The sequence below is a fragment of the Chiloscyllium plagiosum genome, unplaced genomic scaffold, assembly GCF_037043375.1.
Source record: "Chiloscyllium plagiosum isolate Xiang-an unplaced genomic scaffold, Cpla_swu_hap1 HiC_scaffold_9, whole genome shotgun sequence".
In the NCBI taxonomy this organism is placed as follows: Eukaryota; Metazoa; Chordata; class Chondrichthyes; order Orectolobiformes; family Hemiscylliidae; genus Chiloscyllium; species Chiloscyllium plagiosum.
In genome coordinates this window covers 46,827,296-46,843,069 of record NW_028270147.1, presented here as the reverse complement: position 1 = coordinate 46,843,069, position 15,774 = coordinate 46,827,296, and the positions used below count along the sequence as shown (strand labels likewise).

The 15,774-nt window shown below is 42.2% G+C and overlaps 1 protein-coding gene across 4 annotated transcripts in view; it reads right to left on the bottom strand.

Annotated features, from left to right (window-relative positions):
• The window catches only part of eps15 (epidermal growth factor receptor pathway substrate 15), a 183,774-nt gene that overhangs the window by 52,361 nt on the left and 115,639 nt on the right, over positions 1–15,774 (bottom strand). For all 4 annotated transcript variants that reach the window (XM_087990607.1, XM_087990609.1, XM_087990610.1 and 1 more), the window contains exon 14: positions 915–1,076. In XM_087990607.1, the coding sequence (XP_087846733.1) occupies positions 915–1,076 (162 nt within the window). The remainder of the gene's footprint in view (positions 1–914; positions 1,077–15,774) is intronic.

Genomic DNA, 15,774 nt, shown 5'->3' with positions numbered 1-15,774 from the left:
AACCCTTGCAAGCAACAAGGAAAAGCAGGTTCTTCATTTGTTGCCAGCCAGCACTCTGATGAAAACTTGACTTCTGGTTAAAGAGCATAAATCTGTAAAAATTAAGATCTCTCCAAGATTCAACTTCGCAAGGTTGCAAGAAAATATTACTGCTGTGGGCCTTGCTGCCAGAAGTTGGTTTGGGATTCTAAAACTGAGGGAAACAATTTCAACATGTGGCTCAGCAAAATGGACAGAAGCAAACATGTAAGAAGCTGGGAGTAACTGCAGACTTGTTCCTGTAAAGAATGTAACATAATGCATAATGGGGTTACCACTTAAATAACTAAGGGATATCTGTTTAAGACCATTAGTTGGCTGCTAAGAAATGTTTAGATGATGTTGATATTAGTTTATTACTGTAAAAGTTTGATATCTTGTTGCAATATACCTATGATTGTAGATTTAAATTCATATGACCTTTCCACTTCTTGAGCTCTTTCCACCAATTAGATGATTAATCTGTACAGTATATCTTCTTATTCACTTAATAGCCTTAGCCAACAAAATCCTATCAATCTATCTCAGACTAGAAATTTTCAACTGATCTAACGTCCATTGTATTTTTGAAAAAACAGTAACCTTTATGAAGAAGATGTTTTCATTTGCTTTGCTATTACACAGTAAAGAACCTTTATTCCAGTCAGCAACTCCTTGGGACATGTGTAGCATTGAAATTTAAGCTACTCTGTCAGGAACGGAATTTTAATATGTCAAGTGTCTTCTGCAATTGCTTAGCAATAAGGAAATAAATGTGACATTTAAACAGGATATGACTTTAAGTACTGGAACCTTAGTTGAATGAATTCTATCAGCCATACCAATCCATTAACCAATCATGCATATCATTATAATCACAAGCAACCAGGACTTACCAACTCTGTCTCATCAGTGCACTTCTGTCTGATGTCATTAAGCTGCTCCTCCAATTGATGTTTTTGTTGATCTAAGCCATTGAGCACTTCTTGGACTTGTTGCCTCTGGTCTTGTAACTTTTGGAGGTTTGTACTTTCTTTATCAACTTCATCTTGGAGGTCCTGGAGACAAAATATTCATTGTTACGAAAACACTTTTTATTACAAAAATGCATTCGTGTTTGATGTGGATTATTATTACAATCGTCACAACAGAATTTTAATTTCACTACCTAGAACATTTTGATGAAAGCCTAAAGAATGATTCAAATTTGGGCTGGGTGTCCTCCTCTTTTGATGTATCACCCAATAATACAACAAGATGCTCCCTCAGATACTAAAGCAGATCATGTACAAATGCAACAAAATCTGGACAAGATCCAGGCTTGGGCTGACAAGTGATAAGTAACATTTGGAACATACAAATGCCACACTATGACCATCATCAATAAGAGAAAAACTAATCACCATCCATTAACATTCCATGGTGTTATCATGACTGACTCCCCCACTGTCAACATCCTGGGGGTTACCATTACTCAGAAACTCAACTGGACTTGCCACATAAACACTTTGGCTGCAGGAGCAAGTCAGAGGCTAGGAATACTCTGGCAAGTAACTCACCTCCTGACTCCCTAAAGCCTGGCCATCATTTACAAGGCAGCAGTGAGAAGTGTGATGGAATACTCCCAGCTTGCCTGGATGGGTGCAGCTCCAACAACACTCGAGAAGCTTGGTACTACTGAGGACAAAGCAGCCCACTTGACTGACACCACAAGCATCCAATCCCTCTACCACTGATGCTCAGTAGCATCAGTGTGTACTGTCTACAAGATGCACTGCAGAATTCACCAAAGATCATCATACAGCACTTTCCAAAACCCAAGAACACTGCCATCTAAGAAGGTCAACAGCAGCAGATATATGGGAACACCACCACTTTCAAGTTCCCCTCCAAGCCACTCACCATCTTGACTTGGAAATATCTCACTGTTCCTTCATTGTCGTGAGGTCAAAATCCTGGAATCCCCTCCATAATCGCATTGTGGGTCTACACACAGATAGACAGCAGTGGCTCAAAAAGGCAGCTCACCACCTTCTCAAGGGTAATTCGTCATGGGCAATAAATGCTGACCAAATAGCAATTAATCAACATCCCACTAATAAATTTAAAAAACATAACGTAATAAAGTGACCCCACAGTATTTCACAGGAGAACAGTAAACTAGGCATGTGAGGTGTGGTGTTTGTCTTTTCACTTGCTGCTTCAAAACGATGATTTGCTTGTGCTTTCAGTTTACTGTGTTGCATGTGCTGCACTCATCTCTATATTAAGATCAAAGGGTGATCACTTTACTGAATGACTATGCTCAGTCTACAAGAGTGATTCCCACTTATAGTTGCTTGCAATTTTTATTCTTTATCATGTTAATTGTTATTTATCCCAGCTTCAATCTTCCCTGAACTTTCAATATCATTCCAATGAAGCTTTTTTAGTCATTTTATTGCCTTCCAGACTTAACATTAAGTTCACCACTTTTAGATTCATAGATCACCTGCTTTTGAGTATAGCTTTTGCTTTTGGGAAATTAAAATCTTAACCATGGAAAATGGGATAAATGTAATTAAATGAAACTTGGAGCTTATTTTTTCATGAAAAGGTTAGGGCCAATGTCGACTTTAAAAGGCTAACAGGTACAAAGCTAAGATCATAACGCAGCATATGAGCTTATAGAATTAAAGAGCTGGGGAACATGTTTGCAATGCTTGCAATAAAGGGCAGAACACACAGTGTTTTTGTAGTTAGAGCTAAGTTTGTCTAAAAGCATTCAGTAAACAGAAAGATTGCAAAAACTTCAAATCAAAAAGAAATTTTAAATGGTAACTTGATGTCAGCACAGAGCAGCTATATCATGGAGATGGGTAGAGTGTAGGAAGGTTTTCTGGTTTCAATTAATCATGGTGTTTGTTGAGATGGTTAGCTACAGTTTGAATATGGTTTGCAACTCATTAAAAGAAAACAGCTCAAGTAAATGACAGTTAAAAAGATGTGCATTATTAGCAGAGAAAATACTTCCATGTGTGGAACCCAGGTGAAATTTAATCTCAATCTGAATTTTGAAAATGAATAGATGATTTTCTAAATCAGAAGCTACTGGAAAAATCTACTGTAATCCTCCGCAGAGCCTTGTGTCAAAAGAAAGCATCATGCAGATTAGTTTGAAAATATTAAGAAAGTGCCCAAAACAAGAGATGAGGCATTAACAGGGAAGCAATGGCAGGTGGAAGGTGTCGAAGTGGAGCAGAAAAAAATTATCCAGAGGACTGGGCCACACTCCTGGGGTTCCTACAGAAATAAACAACTTTAAAATTGATGTATAAGAAAATTCTTGGAAACTGAAAAGTAAACCTGAATGCAAAACATGCGTAGTTGTAAAACAAAAAGTTAATTCAATAGTGTTTAATTAATATAAAATGAAGTTTGTTTTGCTTCAAAAGAAAATAAAAATCTTGTAATGTAATATTATAGATTAAAATGAGATGTTGGAATTTCTCTTTAAATGTAAATGATCCCTATCTGGATCAGAACCAATGTGTCATTTTCTCTAAATCAACAGGTACTGGCATTGATTTTGCTGTAATCATTCATATTTCTCAACCCATCTATTGTTAGTTTACTCAGTCCATTTCTACTCTCCTGTGCCTTGCACTATGCTTTTTTTGTCACTTAGCCACACCCACAGCTTGGCTGTTCCAGTACAAGTACAATACTTGTCCAAAGATGCACATGTTAGGTGAATTAGTCATACTAAATTACCCAGTGTTCAGGGATGTGTCGGTTAAGTGCATTAGCCATGGGAAATGCAGGGTTTCAGGGATAGGGTAGGGGGATGCATTTTGGAGGGTCGTGTTGATTTGTTGGGCTGAGCTGCCTGTTTCCACATTGTGGCGATTCTATGGATTCAATGAATACTTGATAGCCTATCTGGCAGTTTGTAAAATTGCCCAGGTATGTCCTGATCACAAAAAGTAGGACAAATGCAATCATGCTATTATGCTCATCATCTTCCTCTCAAATCACTAAAAAGTACTGCCAAGAGCAATGCTCAAAATACACAGAGGAGAGGAGCAAATCTGACCCTGAATTTCCCAGACAACCCAGGAAAATTCACAACAGAAAAGCCATGATGAATAGAATGGAAGCATTGGGAGAGAAGTTGCACTTCCATGTTTGCTGCAACATGAGAGTGGAACAATCTGTGACTGAAGAGCAACTAGTTGTTAGATAACAAGTGCCAACAGTAAGAGTGATGCAAGAAGAGTAGAATGGTGGGTGAATGTTCTGGCAGCTGGTGGAGATGAAGTTTGGAGTGTTGTGAGCAGGATCATGAGCATTGGCCTGGAGTCAAGAGCCAGTTGATACAGTAAAGATTTTGCTCAATTCTTAAATGGAGATTGAAATTTGAGATGCAGTAAGAAAAAAGGTTACTAATTGCTTGGTTAGAATATTCCAGCACTGTGAGGTATGTTCAAGATGAAGACTTTTCGTACTTAGAAGTATGTGCCAGTTAATTTCACCATAAAACTTTCGTTAGCAACTTATCTTGTGGTCTTGCACCATAAGATAGAGGAGCAGAATTAGGCCATTTGACCCAGTGAGTCTGCTCCGCCATTCCATGATGGCTGATAGGTTTTTCAACCCCTTTCTCCTGCCATCTCCTGATAACCCTCGATTCTCTTACTGATCAGGAACCGGTCTTAGTAGGCTGGCCTTCACAGCCTTCTGTAGCAATTACTTCCAGCGTATTGGCCCTTTGGCTGAAAAAATATCTCCTCATCTCAATTCCAAAGGATCACCCCTTCAACTGTGAGGCTGTGCTCTCAGGTCTTAGAGTGTCCTACTTGTGTAAACATTTTCCCCACATCCACCCTAACCAAGCCTCTCAGTATTCTCTAAGTTACAATCAGATTGTCCATTATCCTTCTAAACTCCATTGAGCAGAGACCCTGAGTCCTCAACTGCTCTTCATATGATAAGCCATTCATCTCTAGTATCATTCATGTAAACCTCCTCCAGAACCCCTCCAAGGCCAGCATATCCTTTCTCAGGAATGGGGTCCAAAAGTGCTCACAATATTCCAAATGCAATCTGACCAGAGCCGTATACAGCCCCAGCAGTACATCCCCACTCATACATTCTATCCATTTTGAAATGAACGCTAACACTGCATTTAGCCTTCCTACCTGCCAAGTAACCTGCATGTTAACCTGAAGAGAATCTTAGACTAGGATTTTCAAGTGCCTTGATGCTTCAGATTTCCAAAGCCTTTTCCCATTTAGAAGATAGTCAAAGCTTCCCCAAGTGCATTATCTCACACTTTCTCACTTGGTATTCCATCTGCCACTTTTCTGCCCACTCTGCTAGCCTGTCCAAATTCTCCTGCATCTTTTGTTCCTCCTCTACCTACCTTGATAATGTATCAAGAAATCATTTTCCTTGAACATTGTGGCTTTAAGTTAAATGGGGTTGGTAATTGAGAATATTGTTGAATTTTTATAAATTCTGCTTTTGTGCAAATCCAAATACACACAGTGAACACAATTACTGAAAGTAATGTTATAAAGTGACTTCATTACCCAATAAATGGAGTGAACGAGAACATAAAAGTAGCCCCGAAAGCTAAAAAGCAGTCCCCAACAATCAAAACATAACATTCAAGAGAAACTCTTGGGTGAAAACAAGTGTACCCTGGTCACCATGGCTATCAAGTGGCATGCACACAGCAACAACCCATTCACTGATCCTAAGTTTAGGTTCCATCAGGTCTAACAGCTGCTGACAACATCACAGATCTGGTACAAATCTGGACAAAACAGCTGAATTTCCAGAGATGAGGAGAAAGCAACCCCTGCATCAAGGAGACCAAGCAGAACTGGAGGTGTCAATGGGAATTGGGAAGAGTGTCCACTGTTTAGAGTCACACCTAGCACAAAGGAAGATGGTTGTGGTTATTGTTGGCCAACCATCCCAGTTCCAGGCATCAATGCAACAGTTCCTCAGCATAGTGCTGTCGGCCCAACCGTTTCAATGGCTTTGCTCCTGCATAAAGTCAAAAGTGGGAATTTTCACTGATGAATGCACAATGTTCAGCACAAACAAACAGATATTTGGTAGTACAGACTTTGAATACTGTACAGAAGAGGGAGATCTTGTAGACTGATTTCTCTTCGAGAAAGAAACTCAGGAAATGAAATCATACCACACAATATATCCACAGGAGAAAAAAAACGTGCTGAATAGTAAAAGATTACTGAATGGGAAGTGGACTCTAGGGCTGACGCAGTGCATAAAAAAAAGTAACAGAAGTTCGCAAGTAGTTCAAAAATATGTACAAGCATTTAACATTCTATTTGTCTGCAGAAATGAAGTGTTACAAAGAGTTTCTAATGCAACATACATGCCATGTAAGTACCAAGCAAAGTCGATCTCCATTTTGTATGAATTTAACCATCTTCCTTTGATATTTAATGCCATTATCATGTGAATTCTCCGCCTGCTTTGACATTGCGCCGCGCCCCACCCGGCCCCAACAACCATCATACCAGCTCAAAGTTAGCTCTAGTTCTCTCAGATGCTCCTAACCAGTTGTGCAATTTCAGAATTTTGCTTTCATTTCACATTTTCAGAACCAATGCTAAATCACTTACTTTCCACAATCGGGGTGTTTCAGCTACTTGTTCCTAAAGAAACTGAAATTGTATTTAGTTTGGTCAATTATGTTATTGCAGTTTGGTCTTCCTTATTTCATCAGTATTGCAGTAAGACATCTGATTCTCTGCTCCATTTTCCCAAAGGCAGTCAGCATTCTTCTACATTGCACACATTTTGTTTTAACAGAAGAGGTAACAGCCAACCGTGGAAGACAAGGAGGTTACAAAAAAAACCTTAAAGGACAAAATTTACAAAAATGCAAAAACAAAAGCAAAGATCTTGACCAGAAAAGCAAAGATCAAAATGGATCAAAAATGTAGTAAGAAATATATTTTTTAAAAAAGGGAGAATGGCAAGAAACCTACAAGGAAAATTTTAAAAAAAGGAATGTTTCAGCAATTGTATCAGTAAAGAGGGAATGGCTGAAGACCAACACAAGGTCAAAAAAAAATTATGAAATGCATCTTAATAATTGTATCAGCAATTACAGTGGAGAAATGGGCTAGTATGTCAGACATCCTAAGGGTACTAACTTTGAATCAGGAAGTAAGATTCACCCAAATAAAATAATATAAAAATTGATTTGAGTGACAAATCCAAAAGCATTAAAATGTCTTCCATCCTTGTTTATAAAAAGGAAATCAGTGAAAACATTGCAGGTGTGGTGACCATAATTTTTCAACATGTTCTCAGTTTTAACTTTGTCGCTGTAACTTTAATTCATGGCGATACCACACCTTTGTTGGCGGCATGGTGGCACAGTGGTTAGCACTGCTGCCTCACAGCACCAGAGACCCAGGTTCAATTCCCGCCTCAGGCGACTGACTGTGTGGAGTTTGCACGTTCTCCCCGTGTCTGCGTGGGTTTCCTCCGGGTGCTCCGGTTTCCTCCCACAGTCCAAAGATGTGCAGGTCAGGGGAACTGGCCATGCTAAATTGCCCGTAGTGTTAGGTAAGGGGTAAATGTAGGGGTATGGGTGGGTTGCGGGTCGATGTGGACTTGTTGGGCCGAAGGGCCTGTTTCCACACTGTAAGTAATCTAATCTAATGTAATCTAATCTAATTTAACCCTGCAGTTCAGGTAAAATTGAATTCCATTTATTTTATCACGACATGATAATGGTGAAAAATTCTGTTCTCAAAGAAATGAGAGGAATTTGATCAACTCAAAGACTTCAGCTCCAAATCTTACAAATCAGCAATTCTTAATGAGATAGAATGAGAACACCTGAATTTTAGATTTAAAATACAAAGGCTTTTAGCTGCTATTATTTTAAAATAACTATAATTAAACAAACGTCTAAAGCAAATAAAAAACTGCAAACGTTTTCGTAATCCATTCCAGAGACTCAAAATTATGTGAAAACATTCCGCTAACATTGCATGAAACTCGTTATTTAATGTTGATCCATTTTAATGTAAATTATTTGCAGAGATACAACACTTCACACAACTTAGCGAGCAGGACTGAGATACTAATTCAGTTATCAAAATATTTACATTATTGCTATGGTTTAGTGCACTCAATGAAAAGTCCTTCAGTACAACCATCACTACAGAAGGATATTTTAAAATGTTTAGTCATCTACTTTACGTACATTTACAAAGAAAATCAAATTTCTCTCTCAAACAGATATTCCGATTTGAATTGAATTTATTAAAGGGCGGCACGGTGGCTCAGTGGTTAGCACTGCTGCCTCACAGCACCAGGGACCCAGGTTCAATTCCAGCCTTGGGTGCCTGTTTGTGTGGAGTTTTCACATTCTCCCTGTGTCTCCATGGATTTCCTCCAGGTGCTCTGGTTTCCTCCCACAGTCCAAAGATTTGCAGGTTCAGTGAATTGGCCTATAGTGTTAGGTTTTTAGTCAGAGGGAAATGGGTCTGGGTGGGTTTCTCTTCAGAGGGGCGGTATGGACTTGTTGAGCCGAAGGGCCTATTTCCACATTGCACGGAATCTAATCTAATCTAAAAGTAGGGCAATGCATGGACAATCAAATATATAACAGCTAATAAAGGTATGATGAATGTATATAAATTTTGACAGGGATTTTGTTTCTTAGACAATTCCTTGTGGAGCTGTAGGTTGCACACAGTTTGATGTGCAACCTACAGCTCAGGTTTTGTTTCCAAATTTTCAGGAAGTAACAAACACTGAATTTGGAATACTTGTTTTGCTACCTTCACCAAAGTAGGCATAGTAAAAATGCAGATATGACAGACTTCTGATAAGAGGCTTACCAATCTACACAAAGCTAAAGAAACAATCCCAACAACTTTGAAACTGGTACAACATATGCCTATATGTATAAATAGATTTCATTGAGTGGGCTGCAACACTCCATTTCAAAATTTCTCAAAACTGTCCATGTCAAAGTGAAGTCCACAGTAGAAAAAACAATTTTGAAGCTTCAATATTAACTTATAGTGTCAGTTACATAGCTGCTGACAATTGATATAATACTATTTGCTAACTGTAGACACTTATCTGCAGATATTTCTTCTACCCATTCATCACTTACGTACATGATCTGGCTCAATCCCTAAATTTATGACACACAGTTGCACTTTCATTGTTTAAGACAATACTCTTGCTTTGCCTAACAATAATTTTTCTCCCACCCAAATTAACATTTCACACCATATTAGGAATGTTGTCTCCAAGCAAAACATTACAGGAACTACAACTCTCATTATGTACTTGCATCACCAACCCTTCACTTAGTTGACAGGTCTGATCAGTTCATGCAATTAAGGAAACAAGAAAAAAAATCTGTCAAAAGCCAAAAAAAGTGCAACAATGGTGGTAATTCAACTGTATACAGGGGTCACGATTTGGAGATGCCGGTGTATAAAGTTAAAAATCATACAACACCAGGTTATAGTCCAACAGGTTTATTTGGATGCACACTAGCTTTCGAAGCGTCGCTACCACCTGATGAAGGAGGGACGCTCCGAAAGCTAGTGCGCTTCCAATTAAACCTGTTGCACTATAACCTGGTGTAGTGTGATTTTTAACTTTGTATACAGGGGAACCTCGATTATCCGAACACCAATTATTCGAAAATCGGATTATCCGAAAGAGATCTCGAGGTCCCGACAGAAACATTATATCAAAGATGTGTGTCCAACATTAATCGCATCTTTTGTTTACAATGACTAAAAGTGCTGCTGAGAACAGTCCTGGACTGATGGCAGCGCAGGCACCATCTTTAAATGACTGATCTCCGACCCCCTCTGTCTCTCCCCACACTTTCCCTAAAGTTCTACACAGGCATGTACTCTGAACCCCCCCCCCCCCCCCCCCCCGCCCGCAGATATTCTCTCTAACATTGTCCTGTACAGGGCAAAGTGGAACCTGTCAAAATGTTGCAGTAAAACGTGTGTGCGCGAACGTGCGTGCACACTATTTGGAGACTCACCCTCTAAAAGGTAGTAGCAGAAAAAGCAGCAGTCTTGCTGTCGATGTCCAATCCGGCTGCCCCGGTGAGAATGGATTGGGTGGGGTTGGGGGCAGACGGGGTCATACGGGGGGTGGGGGGGGGGGGTGGGCAGGGGGACGGTACTGGGGTGGAAGGGGAGGGGTGGGCAGGGGGTCAGTGTTGGAGGTGGGCAGGGGGCTGCGTGGGGGACCGGTGTTGGATGGGGTTGGAGGTGGGCAGTGTTGGATGGGGTTTGGGGGCTGGGTGGGAGACCGGTGTTGGATGGGGTTGGAGGTGGGCAGGGGGCGGTGTTGGGTGGAGTTTTGGGGGCCGGTGAGGGGAGTGTTGGAAGGAGTTTGGGGGGCAGTGTTGGAGGGGGTTTGGGGAGGGGGGGGGGGGAAGAACGGTGTTGGACGGGGTTTGGGGGCCGGGTGGGGAAGCAGTGTTGGGTGGGGTTTGGGGGCCGGGCAGGGGAGTGTTGGGAAGGGTTTGGGGACAGTGTTGGATGGGTTTGGGGACAGTGTTGGATGGGGTTGGGGGGCCAGGTCGGGGAGCAGCGTTGGATGGGGTTGGGCGCGGGCGGTGTTGGACGAGTTTGAGGGGGGCAGGCAGGGGGGCTGTTTTGGACAGGGTTGGGGGAGCGGGCGGAGGTGCAGTCTTGGACGAGGTTTGCGGGGCCGGGCGGGGGGCGGTATTGGCCGGAGTTGGGAGGGGCAGGGGTGGGGGGTTGCACACACTATGCTGCTGCTAGTCTCCTGAATGGGGAGCAGACTTAAAAGAAAACTCCAAGCCCCAGAGGAAAGGCGAGCCCCAGAGGAAAGGCAATGAATCGATTAACCGAATAATCCATTACCCGAACGAAATAGTGCCCCCCCCATCTTGTTGGGATAATCGAGGCTCCTCTGTATTTCTAGAAACAGCAGATGCTGCCAACATTGATTATCTTATCTTGCATGAACAAAAAGCAAAAACAATGCTGCATACAATTGAGAAATGCAACTTAAACTGCATTCAACATGTCTTGACATTTTGCTCAAAAATAATATTAGTGTCATCATTAAAGGTGATCCTAGGTTACTCTCCTTTAAAGAAATAAAGTGAATCTCTGATTTTACAAAAAGCTTCCACAGATAGCGAACGAGACATGATATAATAGACGTATATTAAATAATTACTGAAGTACATTAAAAGTAAGTTCTGAACAGCATGACTCATGCAAATATCAATAAACTCTGCTGTTTCCTCCCAAAATCTCCCATAAAAGATGTAATTGTAGTCAAATGAAAAATATGTACGCTGAAATTCAGTTTATGTACTAGTTTATGTGCTTTCATAATGCAGTCAAACAAATTGAGTATCAACTTGTAAATCCATCCAATTCATGCTCACGGTAAGCAGGAAAAAAAACGAGATCGTGACATCTCTGGTCAGCCAAGTGACAGCGAAAGGGATGATGATATGCAGGTAAAAACAGTTTCATCTATGAGTCATACAGCATGGAAACAGACCCTTTGGACCAGACATCCCAATCGCCAGCATTTGGCCCATATCCCTTCTTATTTCATATACCCATCCAGATGCCTTTTAAAATGTTGTAATCATAACCACCTCCAATGCTTTTGCTGGCAGCTCGTTCCAGACACGTAGCACCCTCTGCATGAAGATGTTATCTCTCTGGTTCACTTTAAATCATTCCCCTCGCACCTTAAACCTTTTCCCTCTATTTTTGGATTCCTCTACCATGGGGAAAACTTCTTGGCCACACACACTATTGATGCCCCTCTTTTTAGATTAGATTACATTTGTTTAGATTAGATTAGATTACAGTGTGGAAACAGGCCCTTCGGCCCAACAAGTCCACACCGACCCGCCGAAGCGCAACCCACCCATACCCCTACATTTACCCCTTACCTAACACTACAGGCAATTTAGCATGGCCAATTCACCTGACCTGCACATCTTTGGACTGTGGGAGGAAACCGGAGCACCCGGAAGAAATCCACGCAGACACGGGGAGAATGTACAAACTCCATACAGTCAGTCGCCTGAGGCGGAAATTGAACCCGGGTCTCTGGCGCTGTGAGGCAGCAGTGCTAACCACTGTGCTACCGTGCCACCCACGTGATTTTATGAACTGCTTTTAGGTCACCCTCAGTCTCCAATGCTCCAGAGGAAAAAAGTGCCAGACTATTCAACCTCTCCCTCTAGCTCAAAACCTCCAGTTCCAGCAACATCCTTTTTAAATCTTTTCTGCACCCACTCAAGTTTGAGAATATCCTTCCTACAGCCTCCTTTACCTATTCTGCCTGTTTCCAATCCAATGTGCTTGAAACCTTTACAAGCCCACCTTCCAATTCTGAATTCTGCATTTAGCCCATTAATGGCAACCTTTTCAAATTCACAACTCCCATCTCACAAAAGGTATCTACAAGCATTATAAAGATACCCAAAACTGCCCCTGTGTCAGTAAATTGTGATAGGGTTTGCTTTCAACTGAAGACAGCCCAATGTTACTCGTCAGAATTTACTAAGAAGTACCACGATACTCCAGTTCTGAAGGGTCATCAGAAAACATTAAATCTGATTCCTCTCCACAGATCCTGCCAGAACTGCAGACTTTTTCCAGCGTCTCTTATTTTTGTTCCGGTGAAATACTGTTGGTTATTAAGTACGTAATTAATGAAGGTGAAACTGTGGATATGAAAAATGACAAAGCTATTACATTGTTCCAGGAGGTCAGGTGCATGGTCAAAAACCATGACAAAATCTTGTATTGAAAGAAGTACAGAGCAGAGTCGCTAGATTGATCTGAACATTAACTATCTGACAGTTATTAGGAAATTTGTGAAATTTGTGTTTCCAGCCTGAAAAGGGACATGCAAGATACAAAGTCAAGAGTGTATTGCTGGGAAAGCACAGCAGGTCACACAGCATCCGAGGAGCAGGAGAATCGATGTTTCAGGCAGAAGCCTTTCATCAGGAATGAGGCTTAAGGGCTGGGGCTGAGAGATTAATGGGAGAGGAGTGGGGTGGGTAGCTGAGAAAGCGATAGGTGGATGAAGGTTTTAGATTAGATTAGATTACAGTGTGGAAACAGGCCCTTCGGCCCAACAAGTCCACACCGACCCGCCGAAGCGAAACCCACCCATACCCCTACATTTACCCCTTACCTAACACTATGGGCAATTTAGTATGGCCAATTCACCTGACCCTGCACATCTTTGGACTGTGGGAGGAAACCGGAGCACCCGGAGGAAACCCACGCAGACACGGGGAGAACGTGCAAACTCCACACAGTCATTCGCCTGAGGCGGGAATTGAACCCGGGTCTCTGGCGCTGTGAGGCAGCAGTGCTAACCACTGTGCCACCGTTCCGCCCAGGTTAGTCATTGGGGGTGGGGGGGGTGGTGGAGAACTGACGGACGGGTCCTAAGGGCGGTGCCGAGTTGGAGGCTCAGGACTGGGATTTTGTGTGTGTGTGTGTGTGTGTGTGTGTGTGTGTGTGTGTGTGTGTGTGTGCGTGCGGGGGGGGGTAGGAAGAGTGTAAGAGGAAGATTGTGGAGGAGGTTAAGAGTGTGGGTGGTGTCACACATGTAGGTGAGGAGTTCCTGGACTAATGGGGCCAGGATGGTGTCGAGGTAGGAAGACAGGTGGTCAGTGGGACAGGCGCAGGCAGAGACAATGGGTCGACTAGGGCAGTCAGGTTTGTGAATCTTCAGTAGGAGGTAGAAATCGGGTAGTGTGGGGTTCATGGACAATGAGGTTGGAGGATGTGGGTGGGAGATCCCAGAGGTGATGAGGTTATGGATGGTTTGGGAGATGGTTTGGTGGTGGGAGGTGAGGTTGTGATCAGGGGGGCAGTAGGAGGAGGTGTCTGCGAGTTGGCGCTTGGCGCCAGACTACTACTGCACTTCCCTTGTCTGTGGATTTGATGGCGAGGTTGGGGTTGGAGTGGAGGGAGTGCAGGTCAGCGTGTTGTGAGGGCAGGAGGTGGGAGTGGGTGAGGGAGGTGGACTGGTTGAAGCGATCGATATCATGGCAACAGTTTGAAATGAAGCGGCCAAGGATGGGTAAAAAGCCAGCATGGGGTGTCCAGGTGGATGAGGTGTGTAAGAGGTGGGAGAAGAGGTCCTCGATGGGTGGGCGGGTGTCCCAATTTAAAAAGTGGGCCCGAAGGTGGAGGCAGTGGAAGAAACGTTTGAGGTCGCAGCTGTGGTGGTGGTAGTGCCTGGAGTGGGGACTCCTGGCTGTGATAGGCCCAGAACAGTGACTCTTGGTGGTGTTGACAAGGTGGCAGCAGCAGTAGCAGAGCCGAGATCTCCTGGGGCATTGGTGTCGTCATTGCTGTTCCCGGGGTATGAACTCCTCGAGGCCTGGAGCACCGTGCAGAAGCCCTGGAGCAGTGCTTGAGACCCAATTTGAACAGAAATGAATTCTATTTCTTTTCATTCATTTTGTAACTCAAAATGGTGCTGGATTGTGGCAACAAAACAATTTTCATTCGATCTCTCTAGATATATCTGACAATAAAATCATTCATTCATTGAAGGGTAGATCTGTTAGTAATAATGACATTAGCAGTTTGAGACAAGAACTCCATATCAATGATGCCTTGTTGCTGTTCACCAATGTACAATTGTACAAAGTGTTACAATTCCCATGGAACTAATAACTTCAAAATCTATTTTGAATTCCTTGTGAATAATGCAAGAAAATTAGACAAGTTTTGACATCAAGACTTATATTGTAACAACACACTAAAAGCAACATTGATTAAACGTTACTTGGTAGACAACCAATAACATTAAACGATGGATTAACAACTCATCCTTAACTTCCAACATGACTGAAACCCAATATTACATTGATATGCTACTTTTCACTCACTGCTGAATTACAGAAACCAAGTTACATGGAGTTTCCAACAAACTTTGCAACTCAGTCAAATAGGAAATGAAAGTTCAGTGTCACTTCAAAGTATTCCCAAACTGACTTCCAAGTTCAAGACTGACTCTAATAATACCTTCCCCCAATCATGCCAGGGTAAATCCTACAGTGTCCTTAAATCTCTTCAAACCCTATCTCTTCAGCTAGAGAACATCTTCTAACAGCATCTGGCCGAACCACAGCAAGTTCATCTGCTATTTCATTCATGTCCAAGTTGAAAGCTGGTAATGATGTTTCAATAGGACTGGCCTTAGGCCCCAGGTTCCAATGATAGCCAAATCATATAGACTTATATCCATTTACAAGAGTAAGAGATCATATTTCCTGGACCAGAACTTTATTTTACCTGAAATCAAAGGATAAAACATACCCATCTCATAAAACCTGATAAAATTAAATGAAAAGATTGAATTTGCCGGTCTTTTTTTCACCTTTCAGGATGTAAACTTGTACTAAGTAATTGCCTTCATTTGCGAGCAGTACTATCACCTAGAGGTCAGAATATACTGGCTACAAGTCCCATGTGAAACATTATTGGAGGTGTCAGTTTTCTGACAGGATGTTAAGCTGAGGCTCCACCTGACCACTTGGAGGGAAACAAGCATAGAAAAATAGAAACCAGGAGCAGCAGGTCAGTCAGCCCATCAATCCTGCTCCATCAGTCAATATGATCATGGCCAATCCTCGACCCTAATGTCAAAGTTCCACTTTCTCTCCATTGGCATTGATGCCTTTCATGTCTA